Below are 20,844 nucleotides of genomic sequence, written 5' to 3' on the forward strand. Positions count from 1 at the left end.
TCCCGGTGTCCCTGGGCTGGCACTGGGTGAGCGCTGTGGAGGAGCTGCAGTCTGCACTCCAATCTGTCCTAGCAGAAACATGTTCACCCTGCAGCTGACAGGACTTGCCGGGCATGGATACAGAAATGTGGGGTTTAGGGCATTTTCTGCCCTCTTGGCTGAGGAAAACACAGACTATAGAGGTATGCAAACCCCTCATTGTTCTTCCCTTGGTTGTGACATTGCCGGATGGCATCTGTCAGTCACCCCGACTATTCATTCTCTGTTTCGTTTGTCCCCACAGAGGTGGCAGTGCCCTCCTGTCCCTCTCTCAGGCTCCTGTGTCAAGGAAGCAGCAAAACATGTTCTTGTTTGTCATTTGCTGCACGTGCAAAAGGTACGGAAGTGGCAATGAAATTGCTCATCCAGTTACTGACAAAAGCATCTTGAAGTTACATTCAACTCTGTATTGTAATTCTTTTCAAATCCTGCTTTGTGGCTGTCAAGTCGCTCAGTGCCATGAGGTCCTTGAGCAGTTTTCTTCATGGTCCTTCCTTCCATTGCATATCTGTGCATTGTCAGCAGACTTTGTCCCCCACCATCCTCTTCCAGGTCCCTTAAGCAAAGCTGAATGAGACAAGTCCTTTCAATTTCTGGAACTCCACAGGTGATCTCTTGCCTAGCTGTTTCTCTTACTAAGTCTTTATTTAGTTATCCATACTCAGACCTTTCATCTTATGCTATGGCTGCTTAGTTTCCATAAGTCCTTTGAAAAATGGCATTGAATTGCTTGAATTGGGTCATTTTTATCTAATTGAGTCTAAATCACGCAACTCACACTTGGAATCGCTTGTATGTAACAGAGTATCCAGAACCTTAACCAGAACAGGAATGCTTATAGGAAATAGGAGAAAAGTACTTTCAGGTGTTTCTTCCAGCTCTATCAATGTAACTGCATGGCCTTTCTTGGAAAGGATTGCTGACCTTACTCCTTTTTTATTCAGTTAGAAAACCAGATGTATCATGGTCATGTTCATAATTTCATTTAAGGATATTTTTGAGCTCTTGGGGAATTGCGAAGGGTTCACAAGCATCTATCAACTAACCAAAATCGTGTCCAGTAAAGACTACAGTTTTTTGAAAAGTATTATTTTTGTTCTGGTGGTTTGGCTGCAGCTCACCTTGTCAGTGAGAGACTGGGTCAGTTCCAGCACAGAGATTCCGAGCTAGGCGCTTCCTACTTTTCTCTTGGAACTTGGTTCTCTGCTTAATTAACACATCAGTGTTTGGACCAGACCCCAATTGCACGGCTCAGCGGTGCTGCCATTTTCCTGGCACAGGGCTCCAGTCAGTGCTGGGGCCAAGTCAGAGGAGGCAGGGAGGGCATGGAAGAACCGAGCCCGACTCCAAGAGACACCTCAGCAGGAGGCAGAGGACAGGGCCAGAATCACTGACCTGACTCATAAGGAGTCCTAGGCCAGGGTGTGAGGCACCACCCTCCAAATCTGGGACTTAGCTGTAGGTGGCTGTATGAAACCTGCTCACATGGACTCCTGCATGGACAGGGGCACCCCTCAGTGACCAGACTTTGGGATAAGCTTCAGTTGAGTGTTGTGGCCAGAAAGAGAACTGAGGAGTCTGGGAGGCTTGGTGACTCAGTTCTGGCACTGGTGTTCAGGAGATGAAGGCTGAAAACCTTGCTTTTGCATATGTTTCTTTATGCTAAGCAGAAGGCTTGCAGCCATAGAAGACACAGAACCACAGCCACATACGGTGTACTGCACAAGTTGCCTTGCCCAATAATTCCTCTGGGCTCTGAGACCCTGGACTAGATCGGGCAAAGCAGGAATCAATACAGTCTCCCCTTCCTTAGGAGCAAGTGTGCTAAGAAACAGACTGCAGGAGAGCACTGTCATCGCCTAGATGGATTTTTGTCTTCCTATTTAATGCTGCCATCAGAATCTGAATGATACACAGGGCTAGTGGGAATGATGTGCCAGGAAAAGCCAAGCATCTTATCTGATGTGTCCTAATGATGCCAGTCCTTCCCCAGTCTAAGAATAAGGGCCAAGTCATCAGATGTTGCCCTGTTTCTGTAGTCATTTTAAGCTTTTTCTTTGGAGTCACTGGACTGTACTCTTCCTTTAAACAAGCATTCAAGTCATGAAATAGAAGAAATTTGGAAGGTGTGAAGGAAGAGGCTAGGCTGGGTGGGAAGTTAAGAATGTTTGCCAGCCATACAAGAGACAACTGTCAAATACCTACGAATCAGTAGAGTACTTATTTAGCCTTTATCTTACAGTGAGTTCTAAGGACAAACATTTTGGCCAGTATGCTGCTTGCTCTGACAGGTCTTTTGCACTTTTGAAGCATCTCTATTTTTAGACTTTTTGACTCCACACTAGGTAAGAATAGGTGGGTGTTAACAAAATCAAAAAGCCACACAGATATGCTTTGGCTTCAAGTGTCTTGCATATGTGACAGGACTGTCATGGTAGCAAGAGGTCAATATGCAGCTCAAAAAGAAGCAGGGATGCAACCCCCCACATTTTGTCATGGCTTTTAAATGGAAACCATGCCTAAGTATTCTTTAATTGGGTTACAACTCTTTTTTTAATGTTCTGAATTTTGTGAACCCCTTCTTTCCTTTCCTGTCTCGGCTGCAGGAATTTTGCACTGTGAAGTACAAGAGCTGAAGTTGGGAAGTTGTGCTTTGACACAGCCTGAGTGTCTTGTTACATGAATGTTCCATGGGCAAAATGGAAAAGAGTTGTGTGTTATTTAAGCTGTCAACAGTGCTTCTACCTGTTGCCAGCTAAGAGCAGGAGGAGCTGGGTGGTGAGGGCTCTCCCTTTTCTGAAGAACCTGTTTACAGAACAGCTTGAAAGGCTCAGGTGAACAGGATGGATTCCAACTGTGCCAAAGGTGGCATCTGTGCCTGGGATGGGCTGTGGGCCAGCAGTGCCTGCAGCGGGTGGGAGTTGCACAAGTGGGTGCACAGATCCTCTGTGCTCTGGAGGGGTCTTTGACCCGTGTGTCATCAGCTGCTGCTCTCTTGGACCACAGGCCAAAGACCTTTAGGGCTTTTACCATCTGAGCAGGCCCCTGGCTTGTGACAAGGAGCTGTGTGAAGGCTCATCTGGAGCCTTCCCCTGCACCCCCTGCCCTGGCCCTTGCATGGGCTGCACTGCCTGGCCCTGTACCTCACTGATCCTGACGCGGCTTCCCCCATGCAGGGATTGCCTCATCCCTGCAGCCTGGGCTGGTGTTTGGCAGAGTCTGGCTGATCCTTTCAGCATTATGGCACCTGCTCCACTGTCCTTGCCTAGACCTGGTTACCACTTTCATTGCTGAAAGACACCTTTGGGTTAAAAAATGTATTTATTTGTAATAAGGAGTGTTGATGCTGCTAATGCATAATTGATAAACATTGTAATTAGGCATTACATTACAAACAAGGCTGTATTATTTCAATAATACAAATAATTAATTTGGTAATGCTCATTACAAATGCACACAAAACTGTAAGTGTTCATTTGAGCACATTTTTTAAAACTTAAAATTAATATATGAGGTGAAACAGGCCACCCATTTCCTCTATAAATTGCTTCTTGCAAATGCTTTTGTTCAGGGTTGAGTCCAGATTAACATATTCTCAGGCAATCCCTTCGCACTTAAACTAGGTAGCTGTGTTTTCCCAAACAAAGTCCCACAGGTTTTGTGGGAATTCCTGCCTGCCTCAGCACAATGAGATAGAGGTGATGGGATGTACATTCAAAGCAGCCCTTCTAGAGCTGCATCTCTGCTTTGCTAACAATCTCTGTTATGCAGGTGTGTCCCAGCTGCAGGTGTGGGAGAAGCCCTTAGGTGTGCCTGGGAATGGTGGCCTGGAAGCACCTGCCTTAGCTCTGCTCTGAATCAAGCCAGCGGAACTACGCTCAGCACATGTTCTGTCTTCTCTGGTGCCTCTGGGAAATGAGAATCAGTTCTTGCTTTTCACTGCGTGCTTCTCTGCCCAATGACTGCATCAAACTTTGGAATGGCCAGCTTCTTCAGAACATTCAGAGCGCGTTCTGGAAACACCCTGAAAGATAATAACATGAAGTTAAAAGCAGGATAGAAAAACTATAGGGAAAAGTGTCACTGCAAGTGAGGGAAGAGCTGGTCTGGTAGCAGAATGCATGCACACACATGGACTGAGACTAAGTATTCAACTGGGCATTATTTCCATAGCTGTCTTCAATCTCTGATTAATTAAAGTCCAGTCCTAGACTTTTAGGACAGTTCCAGTGCCAGGTATCTACAGGGAGTATGTGCGCTGCAATACTGCTGCAGGATCCAGGAAGGTTCAATATTGTACAGATGTAGGTGTGTATTACATTTCATGCTCTGAAAAGCAGCAGGTCTGTGGAAGGATGAGACATTAAAAGTGAGATGCAGTTTCCACTCCTAAGATTCCTTCTCTTAAGAGTTTTGTCTCTTTATCCCTCTGTCCTAAATTATGACAAAAAAAGCAAAGTTATTCTAAGTGTTTCAACAGCATTGGTTTTGACTTGCCTGTGCTTCTGCAGACTTGCACTCTCAACAAGCAGCTCTTGGAGTTGCAAAAAGATTTAAAATCTTTTTCCGAGTGTCTGGTGCTGGGTTTTGTAAACAAGAAACTACCAAATGTTTCTTGAGATACTGTAGGATTTAACTGAGAAGCTAACTTAGTTGTTCAGATGTGAACTCCAGATTTGGAACTGGAGCTCTGGTAAAAACACCTCCTCAGCAGAGCAGCTACACTGGATAATGTAATAAGTTGTGTGAGAGGATAAATCTTGCTTTACATAGCAGAGAGCAGTAAAGCCCTTTTGAAGGAATGTTCTCAGCCTCCATGTCCTCAGTGCTAACATGAAGAAACAAACACTAATAAGCAGCAGGTCCTCAGCTCTTTCTGCAACTATGCTGACTCAGAAGTTAAAAGTTTGAACCTTGTATACTCAGGTAGTTAGTATTGTTGTTTCCACATCCATTGCTTAATTTTCCTTTGTACTTACATTTCAGAAAGCAAAGCAATGTTTAGCTGTGGTGGAACAAAAACCATTTTCTGGTTGGTCACTATTCCTTCCATCAGAGCCTCTACAACTTCTTCAATCTCCAAAATCTTTCCAAGCCTACACAGGAAAGCAAACATATAAGACCTGCAGTAGTAAAAAGGGTTGGTACTGGCTGATGTAGGAGGCTTCACAAATGCACAACCTCAGGTAATTCAAATGCAATCATTACATGAGTTAAAGGACACTGCAGATCTTCTTTAGCCAATGATACACACTGTTGTTATACAGCCAGTTGGAAGAGAGGCCTCAAGCTGGGGATAACATGCAGTGCCGTGATGCAAAGAAGGAAGCATAGGAATGCAGAGCATTGACAGTTACCTTACAGTGGGGTTTTTGACAAACCCAGTGTTTATAAAAACTGGACAAAGGCACGTTGTTTTTATTCCATCCTTTCCCAGGGCAGACAGCTCCTCTGTCAGAGCTTTATGAAATCCAACTGCAGCAAACTTGCTTGAGCTGCAGGAGGGGAAAAAGTACAAATGAGAAGGCAGCAATCCTATTTCCACTTTTCTACAACTGCAAATGGCCTAAACCATCATACACTTACAGTACGGGCTAGGAGGCAAACCCCTCCAAATAATATAATCCAGCTGAGAGACAGAGCAGGGACTATTCTAACTTTTCCTGTGCCACAATGTAGTGGTGGATTAGATATTATTGCTTTGGGGAGTAATTGTGTAATGCATAGCAGATATCTCAAAAAAGGCACTTTAATTGCAAACCGACAAACATCAGGAATTCTTAGAAAATTTCAACTGAAGCGCATCAATTGATGGACATCCTGTTCTTCCCATCTAGAAGATTCCTAGAAGGAATGCAGCTTGAATCTTGAAAATTAAGAAAGATGGGCAGGCTAGAAATGGAGATTAACCCTCAACTGTTTATTGTACCGCAAAGGAGCATCTTGTAACAGTCTTGTGTGACTTTTGAAATAGAGGAGTATTATGCAAGCAAAACTGAGGAATGACCTGCCCTGGAAATAGGTGTGGGCCTGGAGTTTAAATGAACTCCAAAGAAAGGAGAACCACAGAATCAGTTTATTGACTGCTATGGATTTAGCAGTGTAATCCCAGTAAAATCCTGGCTGGAGAGTTCTCACACTGCTGACAGTGAGTGACTCTCTAAGGAGTGTTCCCAGGAAAAGGCTGGTCTAAGAAGGAGTATTCCCAGGAGAAGATTGCTCTAAGGAGTGCTCCTGGGGGAAGACTGCTGCAGCTGGAGCTGCCTTTACAGAAGGCTAGATGTGATGCAGAATGACAACACACAGTCTAACAGATTTTTGGTGCCTGCACCATGATTTTCCTGACAAATTTCAAGTAGAAAAGTAATTTGATGTCATGATGGCAGAAGGTCAGCAGGGTGGTTCTCTTGGTGGGAGGCTGTTATAGAACACCCAGCCAGGACAAACAGGCAGATGAGGTGTTCTACAAGCAGCTGGCAGAAGTCTCATGGTTGCCAGCCCTTCAGCTTGCCAGATGTCTGCTGGAAATACAACACAGCAGAGAGGATGCAGCCTAGGAGGTTCCTGGAGTGTTTGGAAGACAACCTCCTAACACAACTGGTAAGAGCCCACTGGAGGAGGTGCCCTGGTAGACCTGCTGTTTGTGAACAGAGGACTGGTGGGTGATGTGGTGGTTGGTGGCAGTCTTGGGCAGACGGACCACGAAATGTCAGAGTTTTCAATAGTGGGTGAAGTAAAGAGGGGCACCAGAAATTCTACCTTGGACTTCTGGTGGGCAAACCTTGGCCTGTTTAGGACATTGATTGACAGAGTCAGCCCTGAAGGGCAAAGGGGTCCAGGAAGGCTGGACAGGCTTTAAAAAGGAATTGTGAAATATTCAACAGCAGGCTGTCCCCATGTGGTAGAAAGACAAGTTGTCAGGGAAAAAGACCAGCCTGGTTAAACAGAGAATTTAGGCTGGAACTTCAGGGAAGAAAACCAATGTATCCTCTCCAGATGGAGGGTCAGATAACTTGGGAGGATTATAAAGATGTTGTGAGATCATGTAGGGAGAAGATTAGAAGGACCAAAGTGCAACTAGAACATGGCCTTAAAGACAACAAAAAAGGTTTCTACAAATACAGCAAAAAGAGGGTCAAGGAGTGTCTCCATTATTTGTTGAATGCAGAATGTAGTGTAGTGACAGGGGATAAGGAAAAGGCAGAGGAACTTAATACCTTCTTTGTCTTTAATATTGTCCAGTTGTCCCTCAGGATTCTCAGCTCCAGAGCTGGAAGTTAGGGACAGAAAGCTGAGAGAAGGGCCCCCAATCCCGGAGGAGATGGTTAGTGACCTGCTGTGCCAATTAGACCCTCACAAGTCTATGACTCCTGATGGGATCCATGCCAGAGTAATGAGAGAACTGTTGAAAGAACTTGACAAACCACTTTCAATCACCTACCAGCAGTCCTGGTTAACTGGACAAGTTTCATCTGGCTGGAAATTGGCAAATATAACACCCACCTACAAGAAGGGTCAGAAGGATTATCTGGGGAATTACAGGACTGTCAGCTTAACCTTGGTTCTGGGCAAGGTTATGGAAGACATCATCCTGAGTGCCAGTACAGGGCACATGCAGGACAACCAGGGGATCAAGCCCAGCCAACATGGATTTATGAAAAGAAGGCCCTGCTTGACCAACCTGATCTCCTTGTATGACAAAGCGGCCCACTTAGTAGATGAGGGGAAGGCTGTGGATGTGTCTATCTAGGGTCTGTCTAGACTTCAGTAAAGTGTTTGACACCATCTGCCACAGCATCCTCCTCGAAAAACTGGCGGCTTGCAGCTTGGGTGGGGGACCCTTCAATGGGTAAAAATCGGGCTGGATGGCTGGGCCCAGAGAGCTGTGGTGAATGGAGATACACCCAGTTGGCAGCTGGTCGCTAATGGTGTTCCCCAGGGCTCAGCTCTGGGCCGGTCCTGTTTAACATCTTATGGATGATCTGGATATGGGGATCAAGTGCACCCTCAGTAACTGTGCAGAAGACACTGACTTGGGTGGAAGTGTTGATGTGCTCTAGGGATGGAAGGCTCTGCTGGAGACCTGGACAGACTCGATCTGGGCTGAGGACACAACTGCAGAAGGCTCCATAAGGTGAAGTGTGGGGTTCTGCACCTGAGCCACACAACGATACAGGCTGGGTGAGGAGTGGCCTGGGACAGAAAGGGACACCTGGGGGTGCTGGCTGACAGCAGCTGAGCAGGGGCCAAAGTGTGCCCATGTGGCCAAGAAGGCCAATGGTATCCTGGCCTGTATCAGCCAGCAGGACCAGGGCAATGGTTGTTCCCCTGTACGCAGCACTGGTGAGGCCACGCCTCGAGTGCTGTGTCCAGTTCCAGGCCCCTCAATTTAAAAAGGACAGTGAGGAGCTCCAGCATGTCCAGAGAAGGGAAACAAGGCTCATGAAGGGTCTAGGAAACATGTCTTATGAGGAATGGCTGAGGGAGCTGGGTTTGTTTAGTCTGGAGAAGAGTAGCCTCAGGGGGGCCTCGTGGCTCTCTGCAACTCCCTGAACGGAGGTTGGAAGGAGGTGGGGTCGGTCTCTTCTGCCATGCCTGCAGTAAGAGGAATAGAGGAAATGGCCTTAAGGTGAGACAGGGGACATTCAGATGAGGTATTAGAAAAAATCTTTTCACTGCTAGGGTGGTCAGGCACTGGAAAAGGTTCCTCAGGGAGGTGGGGGAGTCACCATCCTGCAGGTGTTTAAGAGGCATTTGGATCTGGCACTGGATGATGTGGTTTAGGGGTTACAGTGGCAGAGCTGGGTGGATGGTTGGACTGGATGATCCTAAAGGTCTCTTCCAACCCTGATGATTCTATGATTCTATTTTTATACTCTACAGTCAATGCCACAATGGTGAAAAGATCAAAAGCTGCTCAGTAAGGGTTTACTTGACAACACTACAACAAATTACAGAATAACTACATTCTAAGAAGGAGAAGGGAAGAGGATACCTTTTTTGCTAAGCAACAGTCTGCATTGGTGGGGGAGAGAAAACAAGGAGAATTTTTCATTAGTAGATGTGTCACATGGCTATTCTTTTGTACAAACATTGCTCCCGATTCAGTCAGAGCTAATAACTTGGTACTTTCTGATGGAGAAGATGCAATTAAAATTTTTCAAAAAATGAAGCAAGGTTGATTTCAAAATCACTTACCAATATGCCACCATGAAAGGAATCACAAAATGACCTGCAGCCGAAGCCACTGTGACAATGTGCCCGTAGTTGTTGTTCATCATGACTGGCAGAAAAGCTCTCGTGGTCTTGGAAGTCATTTAAACCAAGAGGCAGAAATGCAGGGGGCAGGAAGGAGGAAAGGAACATTTGTTTTCTTAGGCAGACTCAGCACTGACCCTCAATGTCATTCACTAGGTGGCCAAAGCTATCCCTAAAGCTACGAGCTGCACAGCACCTCAGATTCCCAGAGCCACAGGGATACCTGCTCTCTGACCACTGGTGCAGTTGGCAACCTGCTCTCCAAAGGTTTCAGGAGTTGGCTATAAACAGCAGCTGGTTTTCACATCTTTCCTTTGCTGCTTTTAGGTTTCAGGTGTCAGCAGGAATGCTGGCAGGGTCTCACCACCAGCACGTACAATAAACCACTTGGCAACCTATGGCTCCTCTTTTCTTCTGCCCCAAACAAGTACGGCTGAACAGCTGAAACCCTCCCACCCTGTCAGCCCCAACACCTCTGACAGAGGCCAGTGCGTGCTGCAGGTGAGGCTGTCACCAGCCAGCTCAGATCAGCAGGAGGCTACTCCAGTTCCCCAGCAGACATTCTGCTTGGGTGACCCTGTACTATACAGTTCACTTGGTAATTCACTGCTAATAATGGTTGGTCTAAATTGCCTCCCCAGTGGCATTCCCAAAAATCTGTAGCTATGGAGATGGTGGTGGCCCTTACCCACATGTGACCAAGAATGTTGACTTCAAACATCCTTTCTATCTGGTGGTCCTGAGTCGAGAGAAAGTCGGCAGCTGTAATCACACCAGCGTTGTTCACCAGGATGGTCACATCCCCAATCTCCTTTTTCACCTTTTGGAGAGCAAAAAAAAGCCCCAAATTGTGTCTGTCACTCAGGGGGGGAAAAAATATGTAAAGGTGGGGAAGATGAGCCATAATTAATTTCATTCTTATCATCGCATCTTTAAGGGAGATGAAGATCATCCCACATTTTCAGATGTGGCAGGAACTGCATAGGAGAGCCAGGAAATCTGGTTTGGATCTGATTCTTCTCCTTTAATTACTGCCAGTATTTACTGTGTTCCACACACTGTGCTCAGTATGGACTGTGTAGTCACAGCTGGGACCATGGAGGTACAGACTGTTCTGAGGCAGCTGGACCACAGCCATTACAATAAAATGTTTCATTTGTCCTCGGTGCTGTCTGTGTTCCTTCAGAGGCTCGAACCCTAGAGAGCAGACTTGGCACCAGGCTGTGATACACTGGAGCCTCCCAAATAGGATGAGACTGGCTGTGATCTTGGAAATGCTACAGCACTCCGTGTACAGAGAGCAGCGAGGAGTGGGGAGCTTCCAAGGCCTTGCAGGATTTGTGTACAACACCTCTAGCCTAGTTTCCCTGACTCTTCTGGAAGTCCAGCGTGTTTGGGAAAGCCTTTGGCCGTGCCCCTGCTGCCCCACCTTGTCTGCAGCGCTGTAGATCTCCTCCCGTTTGCTGCAGTCCACCACAAAGGTTTGGACAGTGGCTCCCAGCTTCTGGCATTCTGCTGCTGTCTCCTCAACACCGTGCTGGAAGAGGCAGAGAGAAAGACACCGTGCACAGCTGTCCCCTTGCCACGGCTGAGCAGCAGAGGCTGAAGATGGCCCTGGACTGAGCAACCACTGCCCAGCCCCAGAACAGTTCATGGCTACCCGCGGAAAGAGCTGTAGGTGGGGTTGCTGAGATGACAGGCATTCCAGCCTTAAATTGAGGATCTGTGTGTAGTGACAGCTAGAAAGGCAGGGTGGCAGCACGAGTGAGTTTGGCTTGGTAAGGCACAGGTAGCAGCAGACAGGGGGCACACGGTGCCTATCGCGGCACAGCAGGCAGCACTGTGAGTGTAAACAGAGCTCATACAACACAGGCCTGGCTGACACCCTGAGGTGTGGAGAGTGGCTCTATGCATTTCTGTAGTCACATGCTGGGTGTGAGAAGAGAGGTGCCGTCCAAAGTGCACAATGTAGAAAGATTTTTCTTTCAGAATGACCTTTGACACACACAGGTCTGAAGCTCCCCAAAGTCATTACATCAACTCACTAAGCCAGAGGAGAAATGGATTTGTTGTATCCCTGTTCCCAGGTGCCAGAAGGCCATGCCAGTGGCCTGTGTAGTGAAAAGCCCCAGGTCACAAATAGCTTGGGAGAGCTCAGCAGTCCCTGTGGTGAGTGACTGGGCAGCTGCCCTCAACACCAGCTGCTGTTTAATGCTGAGAGGCCCCACGAAGGAGGCCTTGTCAAGGTAGTTGGGTTGGAGGAGCATACTCATAAATCCTCTGGAATCCACAGCCTGCCTTGGCACTGTAGTTCAGTTCCTGCTGACACCCACGCTTACAATCTATTCCCAGCACTAAAGCCAGGTGTCGCTCGCTACTAAACTTATACCTTAATCCCCTCATTCCATCCAGTGAACATGAACAATTCTCTGCTTTGCTGCAGCCCTGTACACTTTGGAAGAGCAGTGCCATGCCTCCTCCCACCCCTCCAGTGTCTGCTTAGCCATAATGGGTACCACGAACAGACACTGAAAATGTTCAACACTATCTTCCCTGTTTATCCATCCTCTCACTCAGCCTGTCTCGGGTTTGGGGTATTTTTGTTTCGGTGGGCTGGGTTCTGTTTTGCAGCTTCATGGTGAACTCCTTTGCTGACCCACTGTGTCAGAAACAGGAAGCGCAGCCTCTCACCCTCCCTGTTGCACGTACACCCAGCACTTGGCCTGGATCCCTTCTGAGTGCCATGCTGCATGTTTGTATCTGCCCATCCTCCAACTGCCACGGCTTTTTTGCATTCCAGTCAAATAATCTGAAATAGAGAGATTGGGCCAGTGTAAACATTTAGTGAGGAGCCATCTATGCGTGTAGCTGCCCGGAGGGCAGCCGGGCTCACACAGCCCAGCACAGTGATGCTGCTGATAGGAGCGCAGAGAAAACACATCTCCCAGCAGTGCACAAAAACCACCTGAGGCTACAAAGAGAACAAGTGAAGGCAAACCTGCTCCTCTGTGGAAACAGCCTTCTGGTCTCAGCGGGCTTTCCCTGCCAGTTCAGGCAGCGGGTCCACCAGCAGCTTCCTGAGCGCTTCTTTCCCTCTCGCAGATGCTCTGCCGGGTGCTGCCTGCTCCCTCCCGAGTAGCACCGAGTGACTGTGGGACCAGAGCCCCACATCCTCTGCTGCAAGTGGGGCCAAACGCTCTGCTGGCGCTCAGCATCCCAGCCAGAGACCGATGGGAGCGGGCTGGAAGGAGGCGATGGGGGTGGCAATGCGGTGCCGCCCTTCTTACGCCCTTAAATCCCCCGTGGACTCGGTGGTTACGGAGTGAGGACACGAGTGTGCCATTACCTTATTGATGTCCCACAGAACCAGCCTGCTCTGGCGCTTGGCGAACTCCAAGGCGGTCGCTCTCCCGACGCCATGGCCAGCGCCCGTGATGAGCACCAGCTCCCCGCTGAGAGACTTTCTCCTCACAGGCACGAACAGCTTCACAAAAGCCTCCAGGTAGGAGTAGAGGAGCGTGGCCAGGAACAGGAGAAGCTCCAGAAACAGATTCATTGTTTTCCCGGAGCTCCTTTGAGGACCGAACGGCGCGGGGACCCTGCCACTGCCACCCGCCCCTCAGACTGCTGAGGCCACGCCTCTTGGGGTCCGGCGCCCAATCAGAGCGCGTCTAAGCGCGGGGGCGCGTCCGTGGGCGGAGCCAGGCCGGGGCGGGGTGCGGAGGTTTGGCCGCCCCCGGCGACCGGGTGCGCACCGGGCCGATCTGTGGTTCCCCCGTCCCGGCTCTACAGGGGAGGGAAAATTACATGGGGAATGGCGATTCCTACGTTGGGATAAGGTAGTTGATTAAAGTAAAAGATAAAAAAAGAGGAAAGTTTATTCTCTACTTCCCCGCGGGAAGCAGGGTTTCCGCAGGCACATCGGTCGCTCCGGAAGGCAAACACTGTAAATAACCAATGCCCTCCCCTTCCTCCTCTTCATTTCCTTATGTTTTATAGCTGAGCTGACGTCATGTGGCATGGAGTAGCCCTTTGGTCGGTTTGGGTAAACTGGCCTAGTTGTGTCCGCTCCCAGGATCCTTCTCAGTGATGGGGCTAGGAATGTTGGGGACACAGCGCTGAGGCTGTGGGAGCGCTGCCCAGCAGCGGCCAAAACACGGAGACTGTGCGGGCACTGCGGGGCTGCCGTGGGGAAGGCGCTGCGCCCCAGGCAGACCCGGCACCGGGCGCTGCCATTGGCGCCGCTGCCGCCAATTCGGAGCCAGCTTGTACAGCGCGGGGCGGCACTGCGGGGCTGCCCGCGGCTCGGCAAGGAGCGGGATCCCGGAGCGGTGACAAGGAGCGGGGTCCTAGAGCGGGCTGCCTCGCATCGCCGGCCCAGCGCCTCACTCCCGCTCCCGGCCCCGGCCCAGCGCCCCGGCCCGGCCCCGGGGCTGAGGCGGGGTTGCCCCCGCTGCGGTGCGGTCGCGGCGGGGCCGATGCCGCTGCCGGCCGGAGTTCTGCCTCGGGCGGTGGCTGTGCTCTCGTTCTCCGTCCTGCTGAGCGCCCGGGGCGCTGCCCAGCGCCCCCCGGCCCAGAGGTACCGCGGGCGGTGGCGGAGCTGCGCGGAGCCCGGGTCGCGCCCCGGTATCGCTGCCGGCGGTCGGCGGCCTGTTCCGCCGGGAGCAGCCGCCTCATGGCCCGGCCGAGATCCCGGCGCTGCCGTGCACCCCCTGCCCGCCGAGGGGGAGCTTGGCCGGGGTGTGCGGTGTCTCAGGGTGTCCCTTTGGGGCGGGGCAGAAGGGCAAGCCGGGCTGTCCCTTAAAGTGATGTCATTACTGAAAAGTAAAAAAGCGGTGGTGTCCTTTTCCACGTCTCTGTTAAAGGGATTTTTTTGTGAATTTCAGGTGTTTCGCGAGTTCGATATTAGGAGGAATTTCTTCATGAAAAGGGGGATTAGACGTTAGAGTGGGCTGCCCAGGGAGGTGGTGGAGCCACCATCCCGGGAGATGTTTAAGGAAAGACTGGACGTGGCGCTCAGTGCTATGGTTGAGGTGACACGGTGGTATTTGGTCATAGGTTGGACGCGATGATCTCAAAGATCTTTTCCAACCTGATTGATTCTGTGATTCTGTGAAAGAGCCGAGTCTATTCCGCTTGCCGTAATATGCTTTACAGATCCGGCATTAAATAGCAGGTTAAAGCCTAGTGTGGTTTTTGTTTTTTTTTTTTTCTTTTAGTAACTTATCTGCAAACTGTTGGTCCCGTCTTCATCCTGTAAACATGTTCAACAGTTACAATGTGAAGTTCCACCACAGCAAAGCTCTCACTTCCCCATATCCAGGATCACACATTGAGCGTAGCCACGTTCCTGAAGATAAAGTGGGCTGGCTGACTGAGTGGAAAGATTATAATCCTGTGGAGTACACTGCAGAGTCTGTTTTGGCTGGACCCAGTTGGGCAGATCCCCAAATTAAGTGAGTGGAAATGGTAACTTTTTTCCCCTGTGAACATGGAAGCAGGAAATAGTAATGAATTGATTTAACAAGATCATCTTAAGTGATGTGTGATTCTACAGTGATGTGTGAAAGTCAAGATTAAGAAAAGTGATGGTTAGAGAATTGAACGGTTTGGGTTTGTTGTGAAGGTCTTTGACACATGATTTTACTGAGCTGATGGTTGAGATTGGAATAATGGGCAGCTGTTGATGCTGTGTAAGTGTTTCTCTGTGTTGTGAGCTAAATAAAAATCTCCTAATTCTCCTTAAGAGTTTGGAAGAACATTTTAGTGATACATTTGTTTGTTCGTTCATGGTTGGAATGCAAAAAAGAAAGTGAATGAAAAAAGAAAGTGTAATCATACTTCTTGAAGTGAGCACTCTGACTCAGGAAATGTGACAGGCTGAATTAATTGCAGTAATTTTTTTGTGAGTATGTAACAATGGAGGTGTCAGTTCTTCTGCCTTAAGTAACAAGGGGTAGGAGAATAGGAAACAGCCTCGCATTGTGCCAGGTGAGGTTTAGATGGGCTATTAGGAAAAATTTCTTCAGCAAAAAGTTTGTCAGGCACTGGTACAGGCTGCCCAGGGAAGTGGTGGAGTCACCATCCCTGGAGGTGTTTAAAAGATGTCTGGTGGGCTTGGCAGTGCTTCATGGAATTTGGTGATTTTAAGGGTCTTTTCCAACCAAAATGATTCTGTGATTCTCCAGCTCTAACCTTAACAAAAATACCTTTGAAAAACTTTCTAAAGTGTTTCTAAACACTGTCTAAATGAAACTTGAGAGAGATGCAATATTAAATACTTTAGTTCTGCACTTTTGCCTGCAGAACTAAATACAGAGGGACTGTCATCAGTAAAGGTTGAGACTTTATAGCCTCCTTTAGAAAAGGGAGGGCCTGCAATTCCAGTTCTGGTAGAAACTGCTCATTGATCAAAGGGGTGTTGCTGGTCTGATGGGTGGCATGCAAGCTTTATAATTTATAATATGTTTTATAATTTATCTCTGTTAAATTCTTTTTTTCATGCAGTGATGGTTTTTCTCCCAAATTCAATGAGAGAGATGGGGAAGTGGAGAGGAAGAGTCTGAATGGCTTGTATGTGGTTGAAAATGGGAGACCCCGGTGAGTGTGGGGTTATTGTTTGCATATTCATTTCAGTGATGTGGTTTCAGTGCTGTTACAGGTCTGTCAGTTCTGATACGTGGTACCTGCTGGGAATAAGCCAAGAGAGAAAAATGGAACCTAGTTTGATGAATCGACACTGGTGAAGGAGAAAAACATGCTGTGTCTCTTGCCCTTTAAAGCACATGGTGACACCACATATGTGTTGCTGTCCTTCCATTTTTTGTTATTTAATCTTGATTTGTGGTTTTTTTGAGAGTTTTTTTTTTTGTTTGGTTTTTTTGTTTGTTTTGTTTTGTTTTGGTTGGGTTTTTTGTTTGTTTGGGGTTTTTTTTGTAGAATATTTTGAATGTGGGGAAGTAAATATGGTTAATGCACTGTTGTGTTAAGGGTATGGAAATTTAGCAGAAAATAAACTCCCTTGTGTTTCAGGTGATCCTCAGAGATCAGAGGAGCTGGGTGTGGCTGGGCTTAATTTCTATTTGGAACCAGTTCAGGATTATGTAAGTCATGTAGTGTGGCATTTATTTCAGGAATCCAGCAGGAAGGACTGGCCTCACCGGCAGAGGGTTGTTGGGGCGCTGGGGACCAAACCATGCTGCTGATCCTGTTGTAACCAGGTAAGGGACACGTGACTGCAAGGTACCCTGCAGTAGAGAAAAAAACCATACCTTTTACTTCTTTTCTGCCTCTCTGGACAGGTTATTATTTTTCATGACTGTTTTCTCTGTGTGTTCTCTATGTGTAAGCCCATTCTGCTTTTGTTATGTAAGAAACACTAACTTGACTTAGTTTGTGATGAGAGAAGGTGGGATTAGGATGCTCTTTTGGTCACTGCATGCTTTGTTTTGATGTGCTTTTCCCAGCAGGATGTGTGTATGGGTGCTAAACATTTTACACAAAGCATTCAGAAAAGATTGTGTGGTTAACAGAAGTGCAAACTAGAAAGTGCCATGCTGAAGGCAGAACCATTGTGGAAAATCATCCTGATGCATTTTACTTCTTCCGCTTTCCAGAAGGATGCCGATGCTACCGAGTTTCTTCCTTGAAAGTAAATGCTGGCATTGTTTTTGTTTTATTTTTTTTTTTAGACAGCTTTTTGCTTTTCCTATTGGTAGTTCTTAATTCTTTACTGAAGGCGATGGTGGCTGCTTGTGGCTTTGTCCTGGCGCTGCTGCAGCCTGTGCGACCATTCTGTTCCAGCAGAGACATTCTCATCTGCTTAGTATGGATTGGCACAGGTGCAGCTCAGGGAGCTTTCAGAAGGAGCTGCTGCTACCAGCCTGGCTGCAGAAATGTGCCTCATGGGCATTTTCTGCCCTTTTGGCTGAGGAAAACCATCAGTGTTCTACCCTTGGTTGCAATCCTGCTGGATGGCATCCATCAGTCCACCCTGACTGTCCATTCTCTGCCTTGTTTGTCCCCTCACAGGTGGCAGTGCCCTCCTGTCCCTCTCTCAGGCCCTTGTGTCAAGAAGCAGCAAAACATGTTCTTGTTTGTCATTTGCTGCAGGTGGAAAAGGGACGGAAGTGGCAATAAAGTTGCTCATCCAGGTACTGGCAAGAACATCTTGCAGTTCGTAGCCATCAAGAGGAGAGACTGTGGGGAGTGGGCCATTCCAGGGGTAAGGGCAAAGTTCCAGAGGCAATTGACATTTCCCTGCTGGTGAGGCCATGAGGCTGATAAGGCACGTGTATGATGCAGGAGGATGTAACATACTATGAGCCAGGAGTTAAAATTTGTAGAATCTGAGGGATAGTCTTTGTTTGTTTGTTTGTTTGTTTGTTTGTTTTCCCCCCTCTAAGGGGATGGTGGACCCAGGGGAGAAGATCTCTGCTACCCTGAAGCGAGAATTTGAGGAGGAGGCCTTGAACTCTCTGCAGAAATCGCCTGAGGAGAAAGCAAAATTGGAGAAGCAGCTCCAGAAGCTGTTCAGCCAGGAACACTTTGTGGTGAGCTCTGTGTCTCTTGTGGTAGCCTCTTGAGCTGTGCATGTAACTCACAGCTGTATGGAGCCTGAGGAAGTGCAACTGAAATGAAAATAAGTCATGATGCTCACGTTCTTGGGGTGTAGGAAATGGAAGGGACTGTTGAAAACTCTGTAAGGGCAAATGTGTCAGAGGGAAAGAAAAAAGTATGACTGATTCCACCTTGCTTGTTGTGACACTGAGCTTGTTCTGGTTTGTTTGGGGCCTTACAGGTGTACAGAGGATATGTGGATGACCCTCGTAACACTGATAATGCCTGGATGGAGACAGAGGCTGTGAACTATCATGATGAAACAGGTAAATATCTCCAGGGGTGCTCTTAGTTGTCTTCTACTCCATATGTTGATTTGAAATTGGGACTGTTCTTGAGCTGAGAATGGCAATGAAATTGGGGGAGCATGAAAGTCAGGTGTAAAATATGGGGCTAGATTGTTAAATTGATCTGTTATCTTGCCTTTCCCATTTTTCACCTGTAAGATAAATCTTTTTAGGTGATTCTGAGTTGTTCAAGCTAGAGATTTCATGTAGTGACATTTCCACTGAATTTTGGGTAGTAGATGCCAGTTGTAAAGTTTCACATGTGGCTGGTCCTAGATTTATCGGCCCCCAGAAGTAGTGGAGATAGTGTATCTTTGGCCCTTGTTTCCAATACGGAATGGAAAAGCATTTCCTTGGTTGTTGTCTATGAAGTCCTGAAATTCTTTAAAAACAGAGTAAAAACTTCAAAAAGAGAGCAGTTCAGAAGCCTTTATGCAAAAAGTGTTATTTTTGATTTTGGGGCCTCTAGTAAAGTTTTAATTATTTTTGTTTTTTCATAAGCATATATAAGTTTCAGAATTCAGTTTGTCCTTTAGAATTGTATGTGAGAAAAGCAGCAGTCAAATGTTAAGCAAACAAACAAAAATCCAGGCAGATGTATTGGCTAAACTTGAGGTAATGAGTACGTGTTGTCATGATAGTTTCTATAACTTTTCATGCTGCTGGTGATACCCTAAGAGTGGTGACAAGGAGTTAACTCAGATTTGCCTCTCAGGTTTGCCTTAAAATAGTGCAGGTATGAAAAATGTTTCTGGCACAGAATCAGGGAGAAACTTAGTTGTTTTTTCTCTGAGAAGCAGTAGAAGGTTGCTGCCTGTGAAGGAGCATTGTGGAAGGGCAGAACTGATAGGATGTGAGAGGGGGAAAAAGCAGGAAGAGGCAATAGCATATCCTAACTCTCATTTTGTGAACAGGTGAGACGATGGATAACTTGCCTCTGGAAGCAGGTGATGATGCTGGAGTGGTGAAGTGGGTTGACATCAGTGAGAAGCTCGAGCTGTATGCAAGTCACAGCTACTTCATCAAGCTGGTGACTGAGAAACGGGGAGCCCACTGGAGTGAGGATCCTGGATCTGAGTGCCACGAGTGATGGAAACTTGGAACCGACAGACATGGCACAGAGAATATATTTTCCAGCCTTTAAACAGATGTCATTGTCATCCTCAGTGAAAATTCTGTGAAATTCAGCTGGGAAAAACACAGTGATAAACAGAGGGTTTTTCAGAGACTTCAGGTTGCTTCTTTTTATTTCTTAGCTAGTGTGAAATGAGAAGAATGTGGGGCTCTTGGTTTGCTTTCTTGGCTTCGTTATTTGTAGCTGTTTCATGATGTCCGCAGATCTGCATGGCAACACTGGGATTCTGACTGGTGGTAGTTCACAGGCTGTTCACCTTAGCTCTGTGTTCTTGCACTGTTTCCCTGTATGAATAAGTATGAATCCCTAAGGAATGAGAGACTTGTAGGATAACCTGAATAATGATTTAAGTGCTGAATAATAAAGCGAAATTTCTTTTCTGAGTCATTTCACTTTGCAGTGATTTTCTATTTTGAGAGATTAGTTTTCACATTTAATTACTTTTTCGTTTACAGCATGGCTGGTATTCACATCTGAATGTGTGACAATGCCTCTGTGTAAAAAGAAAACTGTTGGAGGATGAAACTTCATGACTGATTTGAAGAGCTGAATTTTGAGGTTCCTCTCTTCCCACTGCTTATGGCAGTACAGCAGTTGTGGAGACTGCAGCATAAACAGAGTCACTGGAAAAGAGCAGCCTTAAAGTATAGTCTTGTAAATTGTTCTGGTTTCTTACCCTTCAGGTGATGTAAGTAGCTTGCAGTCAGGAGGCTGATGTAGGCCTTCTCTGGCATTTATGCTGCTAACAGGAGCTGCGCAACAGTTGCTGACATTTCTCCCTGTGTTTTTAATCAATTGCTGTTGTGTATTAGTGTCAGGTGTTGGTGACAGTGACAGCTGAAAGTTGGTGTTGAAACCTGAGGACTTTAGGAATTTTGATCCATGTGTTGAAGTAAGGTGGTGAGAAATGTCATGGTCTGGAATTACCTTGTGTAACAGTACTGTGACACATTCATGCACTGTTGAGACTTTATCCACATCCTGCTTAGCTAATGAATGGGTTTAGGGCTTGCTCCTTTTCAACCCTCCCTCTGCCTCCCAGTTAGCTAGTGAAACCTGAAGGAGTCACATATGTTCATGCAGGAAACCCTGGGAATCTTGCAGAGTGTCGTGGGTTCGGTTTGTGACCGGGCGGAAACACCAATTTAGTGTAGTGGTTTGGTCCAAAATACTCATTACTGTTTATCTTCTGTGAGATAAGAATTAGGAGAAATGCAAAGCAGGCACCAAACTTGAAAGAATATAAAGAAGTTTATTAACAGACCTAAAAGAGGAAAGAAAAAAAAATTATACCACCTTCAGAACTCTCCTCCTCCCCCCACCTTCCTCCCGTCTCCCACTGACAATGTAAAAAGACAACCCTTAAGATGTTCAGTCTGTTTACCACTTCCATAATAACCTTGTTCAGTCCATTTAGAAAGAGAAGTCTCCTCTTGGTCATGCTATGAAAACATTATCACAATAAGACAGCCGCCCACTTCCAAATATTGTTCAGTCCATTTAGGA

At 47.2% G+C, this 20,844-nt stretch overlaps 2 protein-coding genes and 1 long non-coding RNA gene across 5 annotated transcripts; 2 read left to right on the forward strand and 1 right to left on the reverse strand.

The window, feature by feature from the left end:
* The first annotated feature begins 56 nt into the window (after positions 1–56).
* Positions 57–3,938, forward strand: LOC309573311. The gene is made up of 3 exons (XR_014226418.1): positions 57–182; positions 284–376; positions 3,811–3,938. It is a non-coding gene; the product is annotated as an uncharacterized lncRNA (long non-coding RNA).
* LOC309573310 (estradiol 17-beta-dehydrogenase 11-like) lies at positions 3,356–12,894 on the reverse strand. Its single transcript, XM_082282148.1, has 7 exons — positions 12,644–12,894; positions 10,727–10,834; positions 9,986–10,117; positions 9,238–9,344; positions 5,397–5,534; positions 5,019–5,135; positions 3,356–4,063 (listed from the first exon to the last, which is right to left on the reverse strand). The coding sequence occupies exons 1-7, from the start codon at positions 12,851–12,853 to the stop codon at positions 3,976–3,978; spliced, it is 900 nt and encodes a 299-aa protein (XP_082138274.1). The 5' UTR covers positions 12,854–12,894; the 3' UTR covers positions 3,356–3,975.
* A 176-nt stretch (positions 12,895–13,070) lies between these two features.
* Positions 13,071–19,725, forward strand: NUDT9 (nudix hydrolase 9). Of its 3 annotated transcripts, none has more exons than XM_082281420.1 (8): positions 13,071–13,136; positions 14,517–14,753; positions 15,805–15,897; positions 16,431–16,517; positions 17,410–17,521; positions 17,703–17,849; positions 18,098–18,182; positions 19,118–19,725. In XM_082281420.1, the coding sequence occupies exons 1-8, from the start codon at positions 13,105–13,107 to the stop codon at positions 19,291–19,293; spliced, it is 969 nt and encodes a 322-aa protein (XP_082137546.1). In that variant the 5' UTR covers positions 13,071–13,104; the 3' UTR covers positions 19,294–19,725. The 3 variants fall into 3 exon arrangements, with proteins under 3 accessions (XP_082137546.1, XP_082137547.1, XP_082137545.1); XM_082281421.1 differs by lacking the exon at positions 13,071–13,136 and adding an exon at positions 13,303–13,332; XM_082281419.1 differs by lacking the exon at positions 13,071–13,136 and adding an exon at positions 13,343–13,876.
* The last annotated feature ends 1,119 nt before the right edge of the window (positions 19,726–20,844 follow it).

The sequence above is a fragment of the Coloeus monedula genome (genome assembly GCF_965178545.1).
Source record: "Coloeus monedula genome assembly, chromosome: 5".
In the NCBI taxonomy this organism is placed as follows: Eukaryota; Metazoa; Chordata; class Aves; order Passeriformes; family Corvidae; genus Coloeus; species Coloeus monedula.

Coding starts and splice junctions, on each gene's coding strand:
- NUDT9 (XM_082281419.1), top strand. CDS start 13,776: ATGCCGCTGCCGGCCGGAGTTCTGCCTCGGGCGGTGGCTGTGCTCTCG. Junction 14,754..15,804: donor TGGGCAGATCCCCAAATTAA/GTGAGTGGAAAT, acceptor TTTTTCATGCAG/TGATGGTTTTTCTCCCAAAT. Junction 17,522..17,702: donor GGGAGTGGGCCATTCCAGGG/GTAAGGGCAAAG, acceptor CCCCCCTCTAAG/GGGATGGTGGACCCAGGGGA.
- LOC309573310 (XM_082282148.1), bottom strand. CDS start 12,853: ATGAATCTGTTTCTGGAGCTTCTCCTGTTCCTGGCCACGCTCCTCTAC. Junction 10,835..12,643: donor TTCTGTGGGACATCAATAAG/GTAATGGCACAC, acceptor TGCCTCTTCCAG/CACGGTGTTGAGGAGACAGC. Junction 5,136..5,396: donor GTCAAAAACCCCACTGTAAG/GTAACTGTCAAT, acceptor TTTCCTGTGTAG/GCTTGGAAAGATTTTGGAGA.